Source organism: Jaculus jaculus, chromosome 9 (assembly GCF_020740685.1).
Source record: "Jaculus jaculus isolate mJacJac1 chromosome 9, mJacJac1.mat.Y.cur, whole genome shotgun sequence".
Classification (NCBI taxonomy): domain Eukaryota; kingdom Metazoa; phylum Chordata; class Mammalia; order Rodentia; family Dipodidae; genus Jaculus; species Jaculus jaculus.
This window is the reverse complement of record NC_059110.1, coordinates 75512269-75527756: the sequence shown is the minus strand read 5'-3', so window position 1 is coordinate 75527756 and position 15488 is coordinate 75512269. Positions and strand designations below refer to the sequence as shown.

Here is a 15488-nt window from a genome sequence, read left to right as displayed (position 1 = left end):
GAGAGGACCCCAAATCAAGGTGGCTTCAAATATAGGTGTTCTAATGGGGTACTCCCCCACTTCATCCCTCACCCACGTCTCCCCCTTCTACTCCCTGGCGCCTATAATCACCAGGCGGTTTGAGGCTAAGTGGTAGTTTTGCCCACGGTGGGGGGACTTGGAAACCACACCCCCCCCCCCCCGGGCCCTCCTGGCTCTTCCCAGCTTCTCAGTCTCCTCCATTATTGAGATGGGTCTGAAGGGGGCCTGGTGTTTCCCGTGGTGTGGGTGCCGGAGACAGCGGGGGACTGAAAGAGGACCAGGTATGGGGGACAAGTCAGGGGGGAGAGAGGGCTGTCAGGAGCACAGACAGACAGACAGAAAGACTGACTGATGACTGCAGGTGAAAGATAAACCCTAAAACCAGTGAGGGCTGAAAGGATCCCGTCTCCTTGGTGGTAAGTCAGTGTCTCACATCTCCTCAGGGCTGACTAAGGACTCCATGGACTATGCAAAATGGAAAAATGGGACCATGTAGTCAAAATTTAACAATTTGTAAACGGCGATAGCAGAGCTCTACCTCAAGCATGGAGGCAGAGCTCTGCTATCTGGTCTTTTGAGGAGAGGAATTGGGGGTCCTATCCTGGTGAAGCCAGCCTTGCTTTCTCCATACCCCTGCTACTGCCACAGCGCTCCTCACTCCCCCAGTGTCTTCCCTACTCCTTCCTCAACTGCGGGCAGGAGGCTCAGAGGAATTGACCCGGTGCTCCTACTCCTCTCTTTCTCTTCCAATCCTCCTTTTAGGCCTGTGGGCAGGAGGTGCAGAATTGATCCCATGCCAACCCCGTTCTTCCTCCTTTTAGGTCTGAATTCTGCGTCTCCTCGAGACCCTAGCCCAGCTGTAGCACCCATTATGGCTGAAGGTGGGCTGCCTTCCCCAGGGGCTGGAGCTTACTTAAGCAGGAAAGCACGACTCTCCTTCCGCCACCAGCTGCATGACATGGCTTCAGCCAACGACTCCACTATTTGAAGTGGAAAACCAGGGGCTGAATCTCCAAGACTTGGCAACCTTTTGTTATCCCATTTCTGTGGTCCCTTCAAACTTCTCCCAACTTCATTAAATTCATTCAGAGATGCTAAGTGTTTTGTGCACGAATGGGTTGGGTGGACAGAGTTGGGGAACAAGGCACTAAGTCTGGAGCACAGGGTTGAGGAGGGAATTATACCATCATTTGAGAGTAGAACCTAGATTGGTGAATATAAGGCCGACCTCAGAGCTGGCTATCAGGAGTCTGCTGAAATCAAGCAAACTTGAGTGCGATGAGACAGAGTTTAGGGATGGGACAGGACAGCAGAGGGATTAAGTTTAACTATTCAATAACTAGTATCTACATTGAGCAGTTAACAATGAGCTGGGTGTGGTAGTGCATGCCTTTGATCCTAAGCACTCGGGAGGCAGAGGTGTGTGGATCATGGTGAGTTCGAGACTACCCTGAGACTACATAGTGAATTCCAGGTCAGCCTGGACTAGAGTGAGAGCCTACCTCAAAAAACAAAAAAAGGGGGGGGCTGGAGGGATGGTTTAGGGTTAAGGCATTTGCCTGCAAGGCCAAAGGACCCAGGTTCGATTCCCCAGGACCCACGTTAGCCAAATGCAGAAGGAGGCGCATACATCTGGAGTTTGCAGTGGCTGGAGGCCCTGGTGTGCCCATTCTCTCATTCTCTCTCCCTCTTTCTCTGTCAAATAAATAAATAAAAATAAAATGTTAAAAAAAAAAAGACTGGGCATGGTGGTGCACACCTTTAATCTCAGCACTTAGGAGGTAGAGGTAGGCCTAGCCACTGCAAACAAACTCTAGATGTGTGTGCCACCTTGTGCATCTGGCTTATGTGGGTATTGGGAATTGAACCTGGGTCCTTAGGCTTCGCAGGCAAGCGCCTTAACTGCTAGGCCATCTCTCCAGCCCTCTCTTTTTTTGAGGTGGGGTCTCACTCTAGCCCAGGATGTCCTGGAACTCACTCTGTAGTTCCAGACTGGCCTCAAACTCATAGTGAGCCTCCTATCTCTGCTTCCCAAGAGCTGGGACTAAAGGTGTGTGCCACCACAGCCAGGCTTCTCTCTCTTGAAATAAGGCATGGTAGCAAACATCTGTAACCCCAGGCATGAGTTTGAGGCCAGCCTGGGCTATAATGACAGCCCTTGTCTCAAAAATAAATAGTGGGGGGGAGAGAGGGAATGACCATGGGATTTTTTTATAATCATGGAAAATGCTAATAAAAATTAAAAAAAATAAAAATAAAAATAAAAAAATCAATAAAGCCAAATGTTGTCATTCATGCCTTTAATCCTAGTATTCAGCAGGCTGAGGTAGGATGTTCACTGTGAGTTCGAGGCCAACATGAGTTAGAATGAGTTCCAGGTCAGTCTGGGCAGACCTGTTTAAAAAAAAAAAATTGTGGGGGCTGGAGAGATGGCTTGGTGGTTATGGTGCTTGCCTGCAAAGCCAAAATACTTCTGTTTGATTCCCCAGGGCCCACATAAGCCAGTTGCACAAGGTGGCATGTGCATCTGGAGCTCATTTGCAGTGGCTGGAAGCTCTGGTGTGCCCATTCTTTCTCTGCCTCTTTCTCTCAAATAAATAAATAAAAATAAAATATTTAAGCCTGGTGTGGTGGCACACACTCTTAATCCCAGCACTCAGGAGGCAGAGGTAGGAGGATCACCATGAGTTCAAGGCTACACTGAGACTACAGAGCGAATTCCAGGTCAGCCTGAGCTAAAGTGAGACCCAACCTTGAAAAAAATAAAAATAAAAACTTGTGGGGCAGGGTTTTGGGAGATAGCTCAGCTTGCTTGCAAAATCTGCTGGCCTGGTTTAATTCCCCAGCCACTCATATGTAGTCAGACCCAAAAGGTAGCACAAGCATCCGGTGCTCCATTTTCAGTGGCAGGAGACCCGAGCACACATGTAAATAAAGTTAAAAGTTTCAGGTGAGGCCAGGTATGGTGGCACATGCCTTTAATCCCAGCACTTGGGAGGCAAAGGTAGGAGGACTATTGTGAGTTCTAGGTCAGCCTGGGACTACAGAGTGAGTTCCAGGCCAGCCTGGGCTAGAATGAGACTCTACATTGGAGAAAAAAAATTCAGGGGATAGATGTAGTTCAGTAGTAGAACGCTTGTCTAGCATGTCCAGGGAGCCGGATTTGATTCCTAACACTACAAAACAAAAAAAGAATAAACAAAAAGCAACCAGCACATGTTTAAGTACAAAATTCCACAGGTTCTAGGAAACAGAAAAAGCACCAGTGATTAGAGTATCAAAGCTGGAACAATGCTGGGTTTTCTAGGATATGGTAAGACACTAACAAGTGTTAAACGGGGAAGTAACACAGTCTTACATTTACAAAGATTTCTTTGGTTGCTGTGTGGATCAAGGATTGTATAAGAGCAAGTAAGGGCCAGGACGATAGTATAGGGATGACGTGGACTGTATTTATTCTACATATACTTTCAGGAAGTTTTTAGAACAGAGCTGTTAGGTTGAATCTTGAGCACAAGGGGAAAAGAGGAATCACAGATGATGCTTGGGGAGGAGTGGGAAAACAAGTTTTGGCACAAAAATAAAAAGTACTGAATGTTGGGTCCAGGAAATAGCTTAGTGGTTAGATTGTTTGCTTGCAAAGCCCGCTGGCCAGGGGTTTAATTACCCAGCCACCCACATAAAGCTGGACAGGCATTCAATTATAGTGGAAAGCACATGTGTGTACACATATGCTCACACACACACCCTGTTTGTTTGTTCAAGGTAGGGTCTCACTCTAGCCCAGGCTGACCTGGATTTCACTATATAGTCTCAGTGTGGCCTTGAACTCACAGCGACCTTCCTACCTAGGCCTCTCAAGTGCTGGGATTAAAGGCATGCACCACCACACCAGGCCCTATTTTTTTATTTTTTAAGTACTGGATGTTGAGCTAGGAATAGTGGTGCATACCTTTAATCCCAGCACTCAGGAAGCTGAGGTAGGAGGCTCGCTATGAGTTTGAGGCCAGCCTCGAATGACACAGTGAATTCCAAGTCAGCCTGTAGAGTGAGACCCTATCTCAAAACAACAGCAACAAAACACTACAAAGCTACAGTAATCAAAACAGTGATACTGGCATGACCAACATGCAGATCACAGGAAAGGAACTGAAGACAGAATATGCACTTTGGGTGGAGGCAGAAGAATCAAGAGTTCAGAAAAAAATATTGTTGTATTAATGGTCAATTATGAGCATCACTGGGCTTGAGCAGGGATAGCTTTGGAAGGACCAGAATCCATTCTGTCTCCCACAGGGTTAGTGGCTTACATAGCTGGCCAAAAGCATTTTCCACAGCTGCCCTTGGCCACTCAACATCTATCTTAAATTCCACTTGCAGACAAGGCCCACTTCTCCCATAGCCAAGGAAGTCACATTGCTGTGTCCTGATCACAAGACAAAGTCACAATTTTCAGTATGAGAGAAGGAACCATGAGGCTGGCTGAGACAAGAGTTTTAGTCTTAGGGTCAGCAGCCACCCATGATGACTGGCAGCAAACAAGGGCAGGGGAGGTAATCTCAGACTCAGAATTCCAAGTTCCATCTTGGACTTTAAGATGGACGAGGTATCATTGGCAGGACCCACATCAACCATACTATGGTAGTTCAGACATGTGAATCTGATGAGGACAGGTGGCCTAAGAAGGTTTAAAAAGGAATTAGGAGCCGGGTGTGGTGGCACATGCCTTTAATCCCAGCACTTGGGAGGCAGAGGTAGGAGGATTGCCGTGAGTTTGAGGTCACCCTGAGACTCCATAGTGAATTCCAGGTCAGTCTGGGCCAGAGTGAGACCCAACCACCAAAAACCAAAAAAAAAAAAAAAAAAAAAAAAAAAAAGTTATTTAGGGCCAGGGAGATGTTCTAGTGATTAAGGCACTTGCCTGCAAAGCCTAAGGACCCAGATTCAATTCCCCAGTACTCATATAAGCCAGATGCACATCGTGGTGTATGCATCTGCAGTTCATCTGGAGTGGTATGCCTTTTCTCTCTCTCGAATAAATAAATTTAAAAATTAAAAAAGGAATATAGTCAGACTTATTGGTACATACCTGTAATCCTAACACTGAAGAAACAGAAGCAGGAGGATTATCAGAAATTTGAGGACAGCTTGGCCTACATGGAAGCCTCACAAAAAAATAAATAAAAACAAGCAGGGCATGGTAGAGCATACCTTTAATCCCAGCACTAAGGAGGCAGAGGTAGGAGGATTGTCATGAGTTTGAGGCCACTCTGAGACTACATAGTTAATTCCAGGTCAGCCTGGACCAGAGTGAGACTCTACCTTGAAACCACTCCCCCCAAAAGTAAATAAAAACAACAACAAAACGACCAATGGCTGGATGTGGGGATGCGTGCCTTTAATCCTGGGCACTTGGGAGGCAGAGGTAGTAGGACTGCCATGAGTTCAAGGCCACCCTGAGATTATATAGTGAATTCCAGGTAACCCTGAGCTAGAGTGAGACCCTACCTCAAAACAAACAAAGAAAAGAAACAACTAATGGGGCTGGAGAGATGGATCAATGATTAAAGGAGCTTGTTTGCAAAACCTGATAGCTTGAGTTCGATTCCCCAATAGCCATATAATGTAGATGCACAAAGTGGCCAAGGCATCTGGAATTCATTTGCAGTGGCAAGATGCCCTAGCATGCCTGCACCCATGCTCTCTCTGCTTGTTAATAAAACCAGACACACACACATAAATCCCAACCCCCCTGCCTATACAAAGGCTTAGTGAGAAAGAGAACATTCATAAACCCCCTTCACCATCTCTCCAGTTCCCTTCAAATACAGTGCAGCAACTTGCACAAGGGAGGGCCAGACAAGTTCAGACTGGATGTTAAGAAAAGAACCAAGAGGCCAGTAAGGTAAAAAGGAGACATAAAGGGAAGAGAAAGGAAGGGAGGAGGATACTTAATAGGTTGATATTGTATATATGTAATTACAATGATTGTAATGGGGAGGTAATATGATGGAGAATGGAATTTCAAATGGGAAAGTGTGGGGGTGGGTAGGGAGGGAATTACCATGGGATATATTTTATAATCATGGAAAATGTTAATAAAAATTTTTAATTAAAAAAAAAAAAAGAACCAAAGCAGAAACATTCATTTTGACAGAATGTTTATTAACTTTTTTTTTTAAATCAGTACAAGTCTCTTACTGCATCCTAGAATCCTTGGATTCAGGGTGGTGGTAAAGTGGCAATGTTGAATTTGGGTATCTGGTCTCCCAGAAGTACCTGCCGTTCTACACCTGATTTTTCAATGGCTGCCAAGCGGATCACTCCTCCACTGGAGCCATCCCGTTCCATGGCCAAAGCAAGAGCTGTGGAGAAAAGAAGGAAGTTGGCTTTGGAGTTAGGTGTTGAGACTAATACAAGGAATGAATACTACTGGCATGGCTTCATCAGTGAGGGCTGAAGCTCATAGGCTTAGCTCAAATTCTCACCATTAGCAGTGAACCGCAGACACTCTTCCTTGGTCATGCCTTCCCGGTATGTAGCATCAACATAGCCATAGATATATGAGCTCCCAGAGCCTCCAATGGCAAAAGACTGCCTTACCATCATGCCCCCCATGGGAACTGAGTACACCTGGAAGATGGAAAGAGGAGAAAAATCACCAGTTGTACCTTTCCCTAACACAAGAACATTCATCTTGCCCATTGATTTTGTTCTTGGGAGAGTTGATGGTAAGTGAAGTAGAGACAGGAAAGAAAATGTGGTGGTGGACACCTTTAATTCCAGCACTCAGGAGGCAGAGGTAGGAGGATCACTATGAGTTTGAGGCCAGCCTGAAACTGTATAATGAATTCCAGGTCAGCCTGGCTTAGAGTGATACTTTACCTTTGGGGGGGGGGGGAGGGGGAAGATTGTAAGAGAAGATGGCTAGTGTAAGCACAGGCTCGAAGATTTGACTCCAGTGCTCTGATGGGGAAGGGCCTAACCTGTCCTCCTTCTTGAGGGTCCCAGCCTGCGATGATGATTCCTGCCATCAGGTCTTCCCGATATCGGTAACACATTTCCTTAAAGAGACTGGCTGCGGTGTGTACGAGTGGCGGCTCATTCAGTTCAATGCTAGAGGATGGGGGGGGGGTGGTTATAAAGAGAGCAGTATCAGGATCTCAGTCAGGTCTTTTAGGAGTTTCAGGCCTCTGCTCCCTTCAGACACTAGTTCCTCCCCTCCCCATAAGCACCTGTGGAAACCAAGCTGGTAAGTGACAGCATCAGCTACTGCTTGGGTATCAGCTGCTGAGCCTGAGCGGCAGCAGAAAATGTGGTCGTGAATTGGTGTCAGCTTGTCAGTCACTCGATTGGCAATGTAGGACCTGCAGGAAGGCAGAACAGTGAGGGAAGGACCCCACCTGCTTCCTACCTTTACCCCAAAACTACTCCCTTGGGGCTCAAGGATGGGAATGCTAGTGATTCTTATTGACACTGAAGTTGCTGGATGGGGAACAGACTTTAGTAGTCTACACCAAATCCCCATCTCCAAGTAGAGGAGAAGCCTCCCTTCCCACAGCCTGAGGAGGACAAGGGTGGGCTGGCAGGCAGGTAGGGAAGGAAAAGTGGGAAGACCTTTCTCAAATTTGTCTAGTGCTCACCCAGTGGTTGTTCTAGAGTCTGCCCCCAAAACCACGCCTCCGTCAAATTGCACAGCCATGATAGTGGTCTGGGAAAAAGGAGAAGAAGGTGAGTGTGGGTCTTACCACATTCTCCAGCATACAGCAACCACAATGACTGCTCACCTGCCTTCAGAACACGAAACTTGTGTACCCCTAAATCTATTACAAGTCTTACGGGAAACCCACATTTAGGGAATACCCAAACCCCAATCTTCCAAGTCCCAAAACAATTCAGAATTTCACACTTTAAAGTCCACCCTCTACTCCCACCAAAAGTAGCGTCCCACTCTAGGATCCACCTTTCTTCTCCGTCCAGCACACAACTCTCCTCTCCCCTAGCTCCTTCAAGCCCACTCAGGCTTTATGCCTTCTCTCGAGCCAATCTTTGCACATGTCTCCTGAATTCTTTCCTCACCCCTGTGGAAACTTCCCGGTTTTCCCAGTCTGGGGCGATGGCCTCTGGACCCCATGACGGCGCAGGTCCGCCTCCTCGAGCAGCTACTAAGGTGGCAGCCATCTTCTTTTCCAGTGCTGCCACAAAGCAACTGTCGTAAAGCGCTCTGTCACCGTCGTCAATGTCTTTTTGCGGCTTTTGGGAAGCAAAGCGAGGCCGCGGTAGACCGCAGAAGGGAAAGATGGGACTGTTTGCGACAGGGAGTACTTGATGGCAGGGTGACAAGTTACAAAACCATCCTGTTGGCCTGCTCTTTTGCTCTGTATTGATCTATTTGTTTGAAGAAGTTCAAAATTCCCACAAGATAGACTTGAAAATATATTTGGAGCCGGGTGTGGTGGTGCAAGCTTTTAATCCTAGCACTCGGGAGGCAGAGGTAAGAGGATTGGTGTGAGTTCGAGGCCACCCTGAGACTACATGGTGAATTACAGGTCTGCCTGAGCTACAGTGAAACCCTACCTCGAAAAACAAAAAAAAAAACATAAAAACAAAAATTATATTATATTAAATTAAATTATAGTTTGGACGATCAGGCTGTGTTTGTTTTCATTTCTCTGGCATTATATATTATTAGGGGCATATGCTAGGAGTGGATTTACGGAGTCATAACTGTAAAATGTTCAATATTTTGAAGAAACGACCATTTTCCATTTTCCTTTTTTTTTTTTTTTTTCCGAGGTAGGGTCTCACTCTAGCCTAGGCTGACCTGGAATTCACTATGGAGTCTCAGGGTGGCCTTGAACTCATGGCGATCCTCCTACCTCTGCCTCCCGAGTGCTGGGATTAAAGGCATGTGCCACCACGCCCAGCTTCTTTCTTTTTATTTATTTATTTGAGAGAGTGAGAGAGAGAAAGAGATAGAGAAGGAGGGAGGGAAAGAGAATGGGCGTGCCAAGGCCTCCAACCACTGCTAATGAACTCCAGATGCATGCAGGTCCCAAAACGACCATTTTTCTATATATCAGCTGCACAATTTTACATGGACGCAGCCATGTATGAGGGTTTCTTTTTTTTTTTTTTTTTAGGTAGGGTCTCACCCTAGCCCAGGCTAACCTGGAATTCAGTACGTAGTCTCAGGCTGGCCTTGAACTCACAGAGATTCTCCTAGCTCTGCCTCTCGAGTGCTAGGATTGAAGGCATGTATCACTACACCCCACTCAAAAAACAATGCTTCCCGAGTGTTGGGATTAAAGGCGTGCGCCACCACGCCCGGCTTCTTTCTTTTTATTTATTTATTTGAGATAGAGAGAGAGAGAGAGAGAGGGAGGGAGGGAAAGAGAATGGGCGTGCCAAGGCCTCAGGTTGCCCACCTTCTTTTTAATTTTTTTTCTTTTCTTTTTCTTTTTTGTTTTGTATTGTATTGTTTTGTTTTGTTTTTCCAGGTAGGGTCTCACTCTAGCCCAGGCTGACCTGGACCTCACTATGTATTCTCAGGATGGCCTTGAACTCATGGAAATCCCCCTACCTCTGTCTCCCTAGTGCTGGTATTAAAGACACGAGCCACCATGCTCGGCTTCTAGCTCTCTCTGTCTTTAGATTTTTCTTTTTTTTCAAGATAGGGTTTCACTCTAGTCCAGGCTGATCTGGAATTTACTATGTAGTCTCAGGGTGGCCTTGAACTCATGGCTATCCTCTTACCTCTGCCTCCTGAGTACTAGGATTGAAGGCATGCACCACCACACCTGGCTTTAGATTTTTTAAATGTGTTTTTTTTTTCAGTTTTTTTTTTTTGTCTAATTTTATGTATTTATTTGAGAGCAACAGACAAGAGAGAAAGAGGCAGAAAGAGAGCGAAAGAGAGAGAGAATGAGTACATCAGGGCTTCCAGCCACTGCAAATGAACTCCAGATGCATGCACCACCTTGTGTGTTTGGCTTACATGGGTGCTGGGGAATCAAACCTCAAACTGGGGTCCTTAGGCTTTACAGGCAAGCGCTTAACTGCTAAGCCATCTCTACCCCTTTTTAAGATTTTTCTTTCTTTCTTTATTAGAGAGAGTGAGAGTGAGAATGGGCGTACCAGGGCCTCTAGCCACTGCAAACAAACTCTAGACACATGTGCCACCATATGCATCTGATTTATGTGGGACCTGGAGAATCGAACCTGGGTCCTTAGGCTTTGCAGCATGTGCCTTAACCGCTAAGCCATCTCTCCAGGCTTCCTCCCCTTTTAAATTATATTATTACTTATTATTTGAGAATGAGAAAGAGGCGTACCAGGTCCTGTAGCCACTGCAAATGAACTCCAGACACATGTGCCGCCATATGCATCTGGCTTACATGGATACTGGGGAACAGAACCTGGTTTCTTTGGCTTCACATGAAAAGTGCCTTAACCTTTTTTTTTCTCTTTTTTTTCCCAAGGCAGTATCTCACTTCAGCTCAGGCTGGCCTGCAATTCACTATGTAGTCTCAGGGTGGCCTCAAATTCATGAGAGAAAGAGGACTGGAGAGATGGTTTAATGGTTAAGACATTTGCCAGCAAAGCCTGTGGACCGAGGTTCAATCTCTCAGTACCCACGTAAACCAAATGCACGAGGTGGTGCATGCGTCTGGAGTTTGTTTGCAGTGGCTAGAGGCCCTGGCAAGCCCATTGTCTCTCACTCTCCCACCTCAAGTAAATTAACTACTTAAAGATATTTATTTGTTTATTTATTAGAGAAAGAGGGAGGGAGTGAGAATGGGCTTGCTAGGGCCTCTAGCCACTGCAAACAAACTCCATACTCATGTGTCATCCTGTGCATCTGGCTTACATGGGACTGGGAGAAATGAACCTGGGTCCTTAGGCTTTGCAGGCAAGCACCTTAACTGCTAAGCTATCTGTCCAGCCCAAGTAAAATATTTTTAAAAAGAGAGAGAGAAAGAAAATGGGCGTGCAGGACCTTTTGTCACTGCACAAATGATCATCAGACACATGTGCCACTTTGTACCTCTGGTTCTACTTGGATACTGGTGAATCGAACCCAGGATGGCAGATTTTTTTTTTTTTTTTCCTGAGGTAGGGTCTTACTCTAGCCCAGGCTGACCTGGAGGATCAAACTCACAGCGATCCTTCTACTTCTGCCACTGGAGTGCTGGGATTAAAGGTTGTGCCACTATGCCCAACTATTTTATTTTTGATTTTGTGTGTGTGTGTGTGGTGGATGGAGGTCTTGTGCCCTTGTGGTGCCCCATACTCTTCCTTGCGGAGGTACAAGTGAAACTTGGACTGAACCTCACCATTGCTCTTTTGCCTGGTCTTGTTTTGAAGCAGTCTTCTTTTTACTAATTCCAGAGCTTGTGACTTGACTCTTCCAAAATTCTGGTCTCTGCTCCCCTGGGGTTATAGGTGGAGGTTGTCATACCTAGTTGTTTTTTTTAATATTATTTATTTATTTAAGAGAGAGAAACAGAAAGAGAAAAAAAAAAAAAACAGAGGTTGGGGGAGAGAGAATGGGTGCGTGCCAGGGCCTCTAGCCTCTGTAAACAAACTTTAGACGCATGTACCACCTTGTGCATCTGGCTTACATGGGTCCTGGGGAATTGAACCTGGGTTCTTTGGCTTTGTTGGCAAGTGCCTTAACTGCTAAGTTATATCTCCAGCTCTCAGCTGTTTCTTTATGTGGAATCTGGAGACTAAAAAAATTTTTTTGGTATTATTTATTTATTTATTTGAGGGGTGTTGAGAGAGAGAGAGAGAGGAAGGGAGGGAGAGAGGAGAGTGGGCACATCAGATGGAGCTTCTAGCCACTGCAAATGAACTCCAGATGCATACATCACCTTGTGCATCTGACTTATGTGGGTACTAGGGTCCCCAACCTGGTCCTTGTTGGCTTTGCAGGCAAGGGCCTTAACCGCTGAGCCACTTTTCAGGCCAAATCTGGGGCTTTTTGAACTGGGGCAGTCACAGGCCCCTTCCAGCCCTCATGCTTCAGCAGGAAGTGCACTTAACTGGGGAACTATCTCTCCAGCCCCTCTAGAGACAGTGCATTATGGGGAGGGAAAGGACAGTCGGAGACAATTAGGTTTTGGCAACAATCGAGGTGATGCATAAGTAGGCTTACACATGATAGAACCATAGGTAATTTGAATGTGAGAAATGGTCAGATTGTTTTTAATTTTTATTTTATTTATTTATTTTTGGGTTTTCAAGGTAGGGTCTCACTGTAGCCCAAGCTGACCTGGAATTCACTATGTGGTGGCCTCAAATTCGATTCTCCTATCTCTGCCTCCCCAGTGCTGGGATTAAAGGCGTAGGCCACCACAGTCGCCAGATTGTTTTTAGAAAGCAGCTTTATTTGCAAGGAGAGCTAGAGAATATAAATAAGCACACCAGGGCCTCTTGCAAGTGCCGATGACCTCCGGATGTACGGATGTACACACCACTTTCTGCATCTGGCTTTATGTGCTATGCCTAGTTGACATCCAAGGGAAAGTGCAGACCAGGCAGTTGTATACATAGAATTCTGGGCTACAGAAAAAAGATTGGAGGTATAATGTGGGGGAAAATTAGTGTAAAAATTGCCAAGTGCATTTATATTCGCCATTGTAGAAGCAGCGGACGATGCACATGTAGGTCTGAGTACCTGCGTGGTGTGAGGCTTAGATAGTGGGAGAGGGTGTTTATTTATGCAGACAGAGAACAACAGGAAACTTTGGGCATGTCGCGTTGACATTGTGTGTGGAAAGAATTGGTTGAATGGCAGTGGATCTCAGGGGACAGGTCTGGGCTAGATATTTGGCATGGGGCTGGCAACGGAGGCCATAGGAGTGGTTGAAATGAGGTTTGGGGAGTGTGTCATCGATGCCAGGAACTGAGATGACACACCACATGCTTAAAAAGTTTTTTTCCCCTTAAGCCGCTGCCACGCCATCACACAACACGCCCTATGTTGCTAAAGAATTTAATCCTCACTGCTTCTCCCATCTCCCTGAGGATTCAGATACAGTGAGTTCAAACCTCGCTCCGCCCCGCCCGGGGGGGGGGGAGGAGGGGGGGCTGGGCGGAGGTGACGTCACTGAAGAGGCGGGCGCCCAGGAGGCCAGCTCCCTGGCATCGGGGATCTCGGCCCTGTCGCTAAGTTTCCGGTCCGTCCGCCGGCCTCTCAAGCCAGCCGGAGCAGCCCATGACCCGCCATGAGGCCCTGGGTGCGGTTGTAGACATCCTCCAGGGTGTCGGCGGCGCGAGCCAGCGCCGCCCGCGCGTCCGCCTCGCTGGATCCCGGACACGCCAGCTGGAGCAGGCGGTCACGACTGGGCAGGGCGAGCAGGGCGAGGCGGGCGGCCTGGCGGACGAGCCAGGGGTGGTGCGCGGCCAGGGCCGTGCCGTAGGCCTCGCTGCACTGCACCCGCGCGTCCGGACCCCCGAGCCTGCCGGTGGCCACGCGCTGCAGGCAGAGCTGGGACCAGCGCAGCGCGCGGTGCAGCAGCAGCAGCGTTCGCGAGCCCGACGCCGCGGCCGGGGCCCCGGGCGAGGCCAGCAGCCCCGCCCGCCGCTCCCACGCCGCCATGGTCCCCAGCGACGCGTAGTGCGCCGCCTGCGCCCCGCGCACGCGGGCCTCGAGGGCTGTCACCTTGCTGAAGGCCTCGCTCGTGGCGAAGGCGAAGATGGAGCCCAGGGGGGCTAGGAACCTGTTCGGTGGTGGGGTAGGGGAGAGGGTGTGAAAGAGGGTGTGGGATCAACACGGGATGAGGGCTGGCTTCGGGGTGGGAGACCACTCACCTGAGCAGTTCCTTCCATCCTGCCAGGTACTGTGACAACTCCACGTCCCCCTTGGGCTTCAGACTGGCCTGGAAGGGCCTCATCATGCGACCCAGCATGCCCTGAGGCCCCAAACAGGGAGGATCTTCTCTGTCTCGGGCCACCGGGGGTCTCAGTTCCGGCCAGACCTGGGAGGGAAATGGGAGAGAGGGGTGGGAGCAGAGCCCCTAGCCTGCTGGGCCTATTCAGCAAGCAGTCCTTGTTAGGCTCTGGAGACACTCTTCATTAAAAGAAAAAGAAGAAGAAATTCTTCTTCAGGTTTGGCCAGGGTCTCTACTGCTTACTCTCAGCTTCTGAGGGTCCTTCCTTCACAGATAATCAGTCTGACTCCCTGTTCCCCTGTGCAGAGTCCTCTGTGGCACTCTCAGACTTAGCGCGTACCTGTGAGGGCAGTGGGCTCTCCGGATCGCAGGACTGTATCCCGGGTCTGCAGCCTGGCAGGATACCTGGGGTGAGGCGAAGCTGGACCTTAAGCGCTGAAGAACGGGCTTTGGGTTCCCAGAGTGGAGACCCATGGGTTCTTGTCTGAGCCAGTAATGATGTAAAGGTCCGCTCACGAAGCAACCATGCGCACACGTACAGTAGCAGCAGAGTGAGGACAGCCAAAGGAATTGCATGGCGGAACCAGCGACCCAGCGCTGGGGGCGACAGTGTGACCCCCATGACTGTTGCTGGCACCACCCCCTAGCCCCAAGGTGTCTTTTCATCTCCAGGAGGGGAGTGGAGCCTCATGGTGTCTTTGAAGTGCAAAGGGTTAATGATTAACTTTCTAAGGCCCCCTCTCCTGTGTCCTTTGCCCCAGAGGACAGCTACCCGGGGTGAGGAGCGGAATGAAGATTTGGGGGATTTGGCACGTTACATGCCTCTGCACTGCCTTTGTGTGTAGGGCCAGTTTACTGTAGTAAAGGGCAGCATGGATACTGGGGAAGACAGACCCAGGTTAGAATCTGTAAGTAAATCCCCTGCTGAGCAGTGGAGTGGGCCCTGCATTAACTCTGGGCTTGTGTTCCCTTCACTAAATTGAGGATAATAATAGGTACTTTGCAAACTCATGTGAGGATTAAATGATAATGTATATGAAAACACTAAATGGAACAGGTGACCATAATTGCCCATTAATCTTCCTTGTTAGGGCTGGAGGTAGGTTTTATCCTTTTTATAGTCTTGTGGTTAAGTGTTTTAATGAGTTCGAGGCCACCCTGAGACTACATAGTGAATTCGAGGTCAGCCTGAGCTAGAGTGAGACCCTACCTCGAAAAACCAAGCGAGAGAGAGAGAGAGATTGAGAATGAGTGCACCAGGGCTTCTAGACACAGCAAACGAACTCCAGATGTGTGCACCACCTTGTGCATCTGGCCGACATGGGTACTGGGGACCTGAATCTGGGTTCTTAGATTTCACAGGCCTTAACCACTAAGCCATCTCTCCAGCCCTGTTCAGTTTTAATTTTTATTTTTTAAATTTATTTGAAGGAGAGAGAGAGTAAGCAAGAGAGAGGCAAATGAGAGAATGGGCATGATGCCAGGCCATCTAGCCACTGCAAATGAACCCCAGACACATGCACCACATCTGGCTTTACATGGGCTCTGGGGAATTGAACCTGGGTCCTT

The 15488-nt window shown here is 48.1% G+C and overlaps 3 protein-coding genes across 4 annotated transcripts; 1 reads left to right on the top strand and 2 right to left on the bottom strand.

The window, feature by feature from the left end:
* Positions 1 to 229: 229 nt before the first annotated feature.
* On the top strand, positions 230 to 1082 carry LOC123463335 (uncharacterized protein C17orf114). The gene is made up of 2 exons (XM_045158011.1): positions 230 to 302; positions 843 to 1082. Exons 1-2 carry the CDS (start codon positions 230 to 232, stop codon positions 1007 to 1009), a joined length of 240 nt encoding a protein of 79 aa, XP_045013946.1. The 3' UTR covers positions 1010 to 1082.
* A 5083-nt stretch (positions 1083 to 6165) lies between these two features.
* Positions 6166 to 8259, bottom strand: Psmb6 (proteasome 20S subunit beta 6). 2 transcript variants are annotated; one of them, XM_004666916.2, is made up of 6 exons: positions 8101 to 8259; positions 7665 to 7732; positions 7257 to 7388; positions 7008 to 7137; positions 6510 to 6654; positions 6166 to 6386 (listed from the first exon to the last, which is right to left on the bottom strand). In XM_004666916.2, exons 1-6 carry the CDS (start codon positions 8200 to 8202, stop codon positions 6244 to 6246), a joined length of 720 nt encoding a protein of 239 aa, XP_004666973.2. In that variant the 5' UTR covers positions 8203 to 8259; the 3' UTR covers positions 6166 to 6243. The 2 variants fall into 2 exon arrangements, with proteins under 2 accessions (XP_004666973.2, XP_004666974.2); XM_004666917.3 differs by having other exon boundaries at positions 6342 to 6406.
* Positions 8260 to 12392: 4133 nt separating this feature from the next.
* Gltpd2 (glycolipid transfer protein domain containing 2) lies at positions 12393 to 14580 on the bottom strand. The gene is made up of 3 exons (XM_045159095.1): positions 14260 to 14580; positions 13840 to 14006; positions 12393 to 13748 (listed from the first exon to the last, which is right to left on the bottom strand). The coding sequence occupies exons 1-3, from the start codon at positions 14539 to 14541 to the stop codon at positions 13223 to 13225; spliced, it is 975 nt and encodes a 324-aa protein (XP_045015030.1). The 5' UTR covers positions 14542 to 14580; the 3' UTR covers positions 12393 to 13222.
* Between the last annotated feature and the right edge of the window lie 908 nt (positions 14581 to 15488).

Excerpts from the sequence above, each read along its gene's own strand:
- Psmb6 (XM_004666916.2), bottom strand. The coding sequence starts at position 8,202 with ATGGCTGCCACCTTAGTAGCTGCTCGAGGAGGCGGACCTGCGCCGTCA. Across the intron at positions 7,733-8,100 it reads ACCGGGAAGTTTCCACAGGG|ACCACTATCATGGCTGTGCA; the intron begins GTGAGGAAAGAA and ends CCTTTTTCCCAG. Across the intron at positions 6,387-6,509 it reads TCTGCGGTTCACTGCTAATG|CTCTTGCTTTGGCCATGGAA; the intron begins GTGAGAATTTGA and ends TTTTCTCCACAG.
- LOC123463335 (XM_045158011.1), top strand. The coding sequence starts at position 230 with ATGGGTCTGAAGGGGGCCTGGTGTTTCCCGTGGTGTGGGTGCCGGAGA. Across the intron at positions 303-842 it reads GGGGACTGAAAGAGGACCAG|GTCTGAATTCTGCGTCTCCT; the intron begins GTATGGGGGACA and ends TCCTCCTTTTAG.
- Gltpd2 (XM_045159095.1), bottom strand. The coding sequence starts at position 14,541 with ATGGGGGTCACACTGTCGCCCCCAGCGCTGGGTCGCTGGTTCCGCCAT. Across the intron at positions 14,007-14,259 it reads AGAGCCCACTGCCCTCACAG|GTCTGGCCGGAACTGAGACC; the intron begins GTACGCGCTAAG and ends TTTCCCTCCCAG. Across the intron at positions 13,749-13,839 it reads GGATGGAAGGAACTGCTCAG|GTTCCTAGCCCCCCTGGGCT; the intron begins GTGAGTGGTCTC and ends ACCACCGAACAG.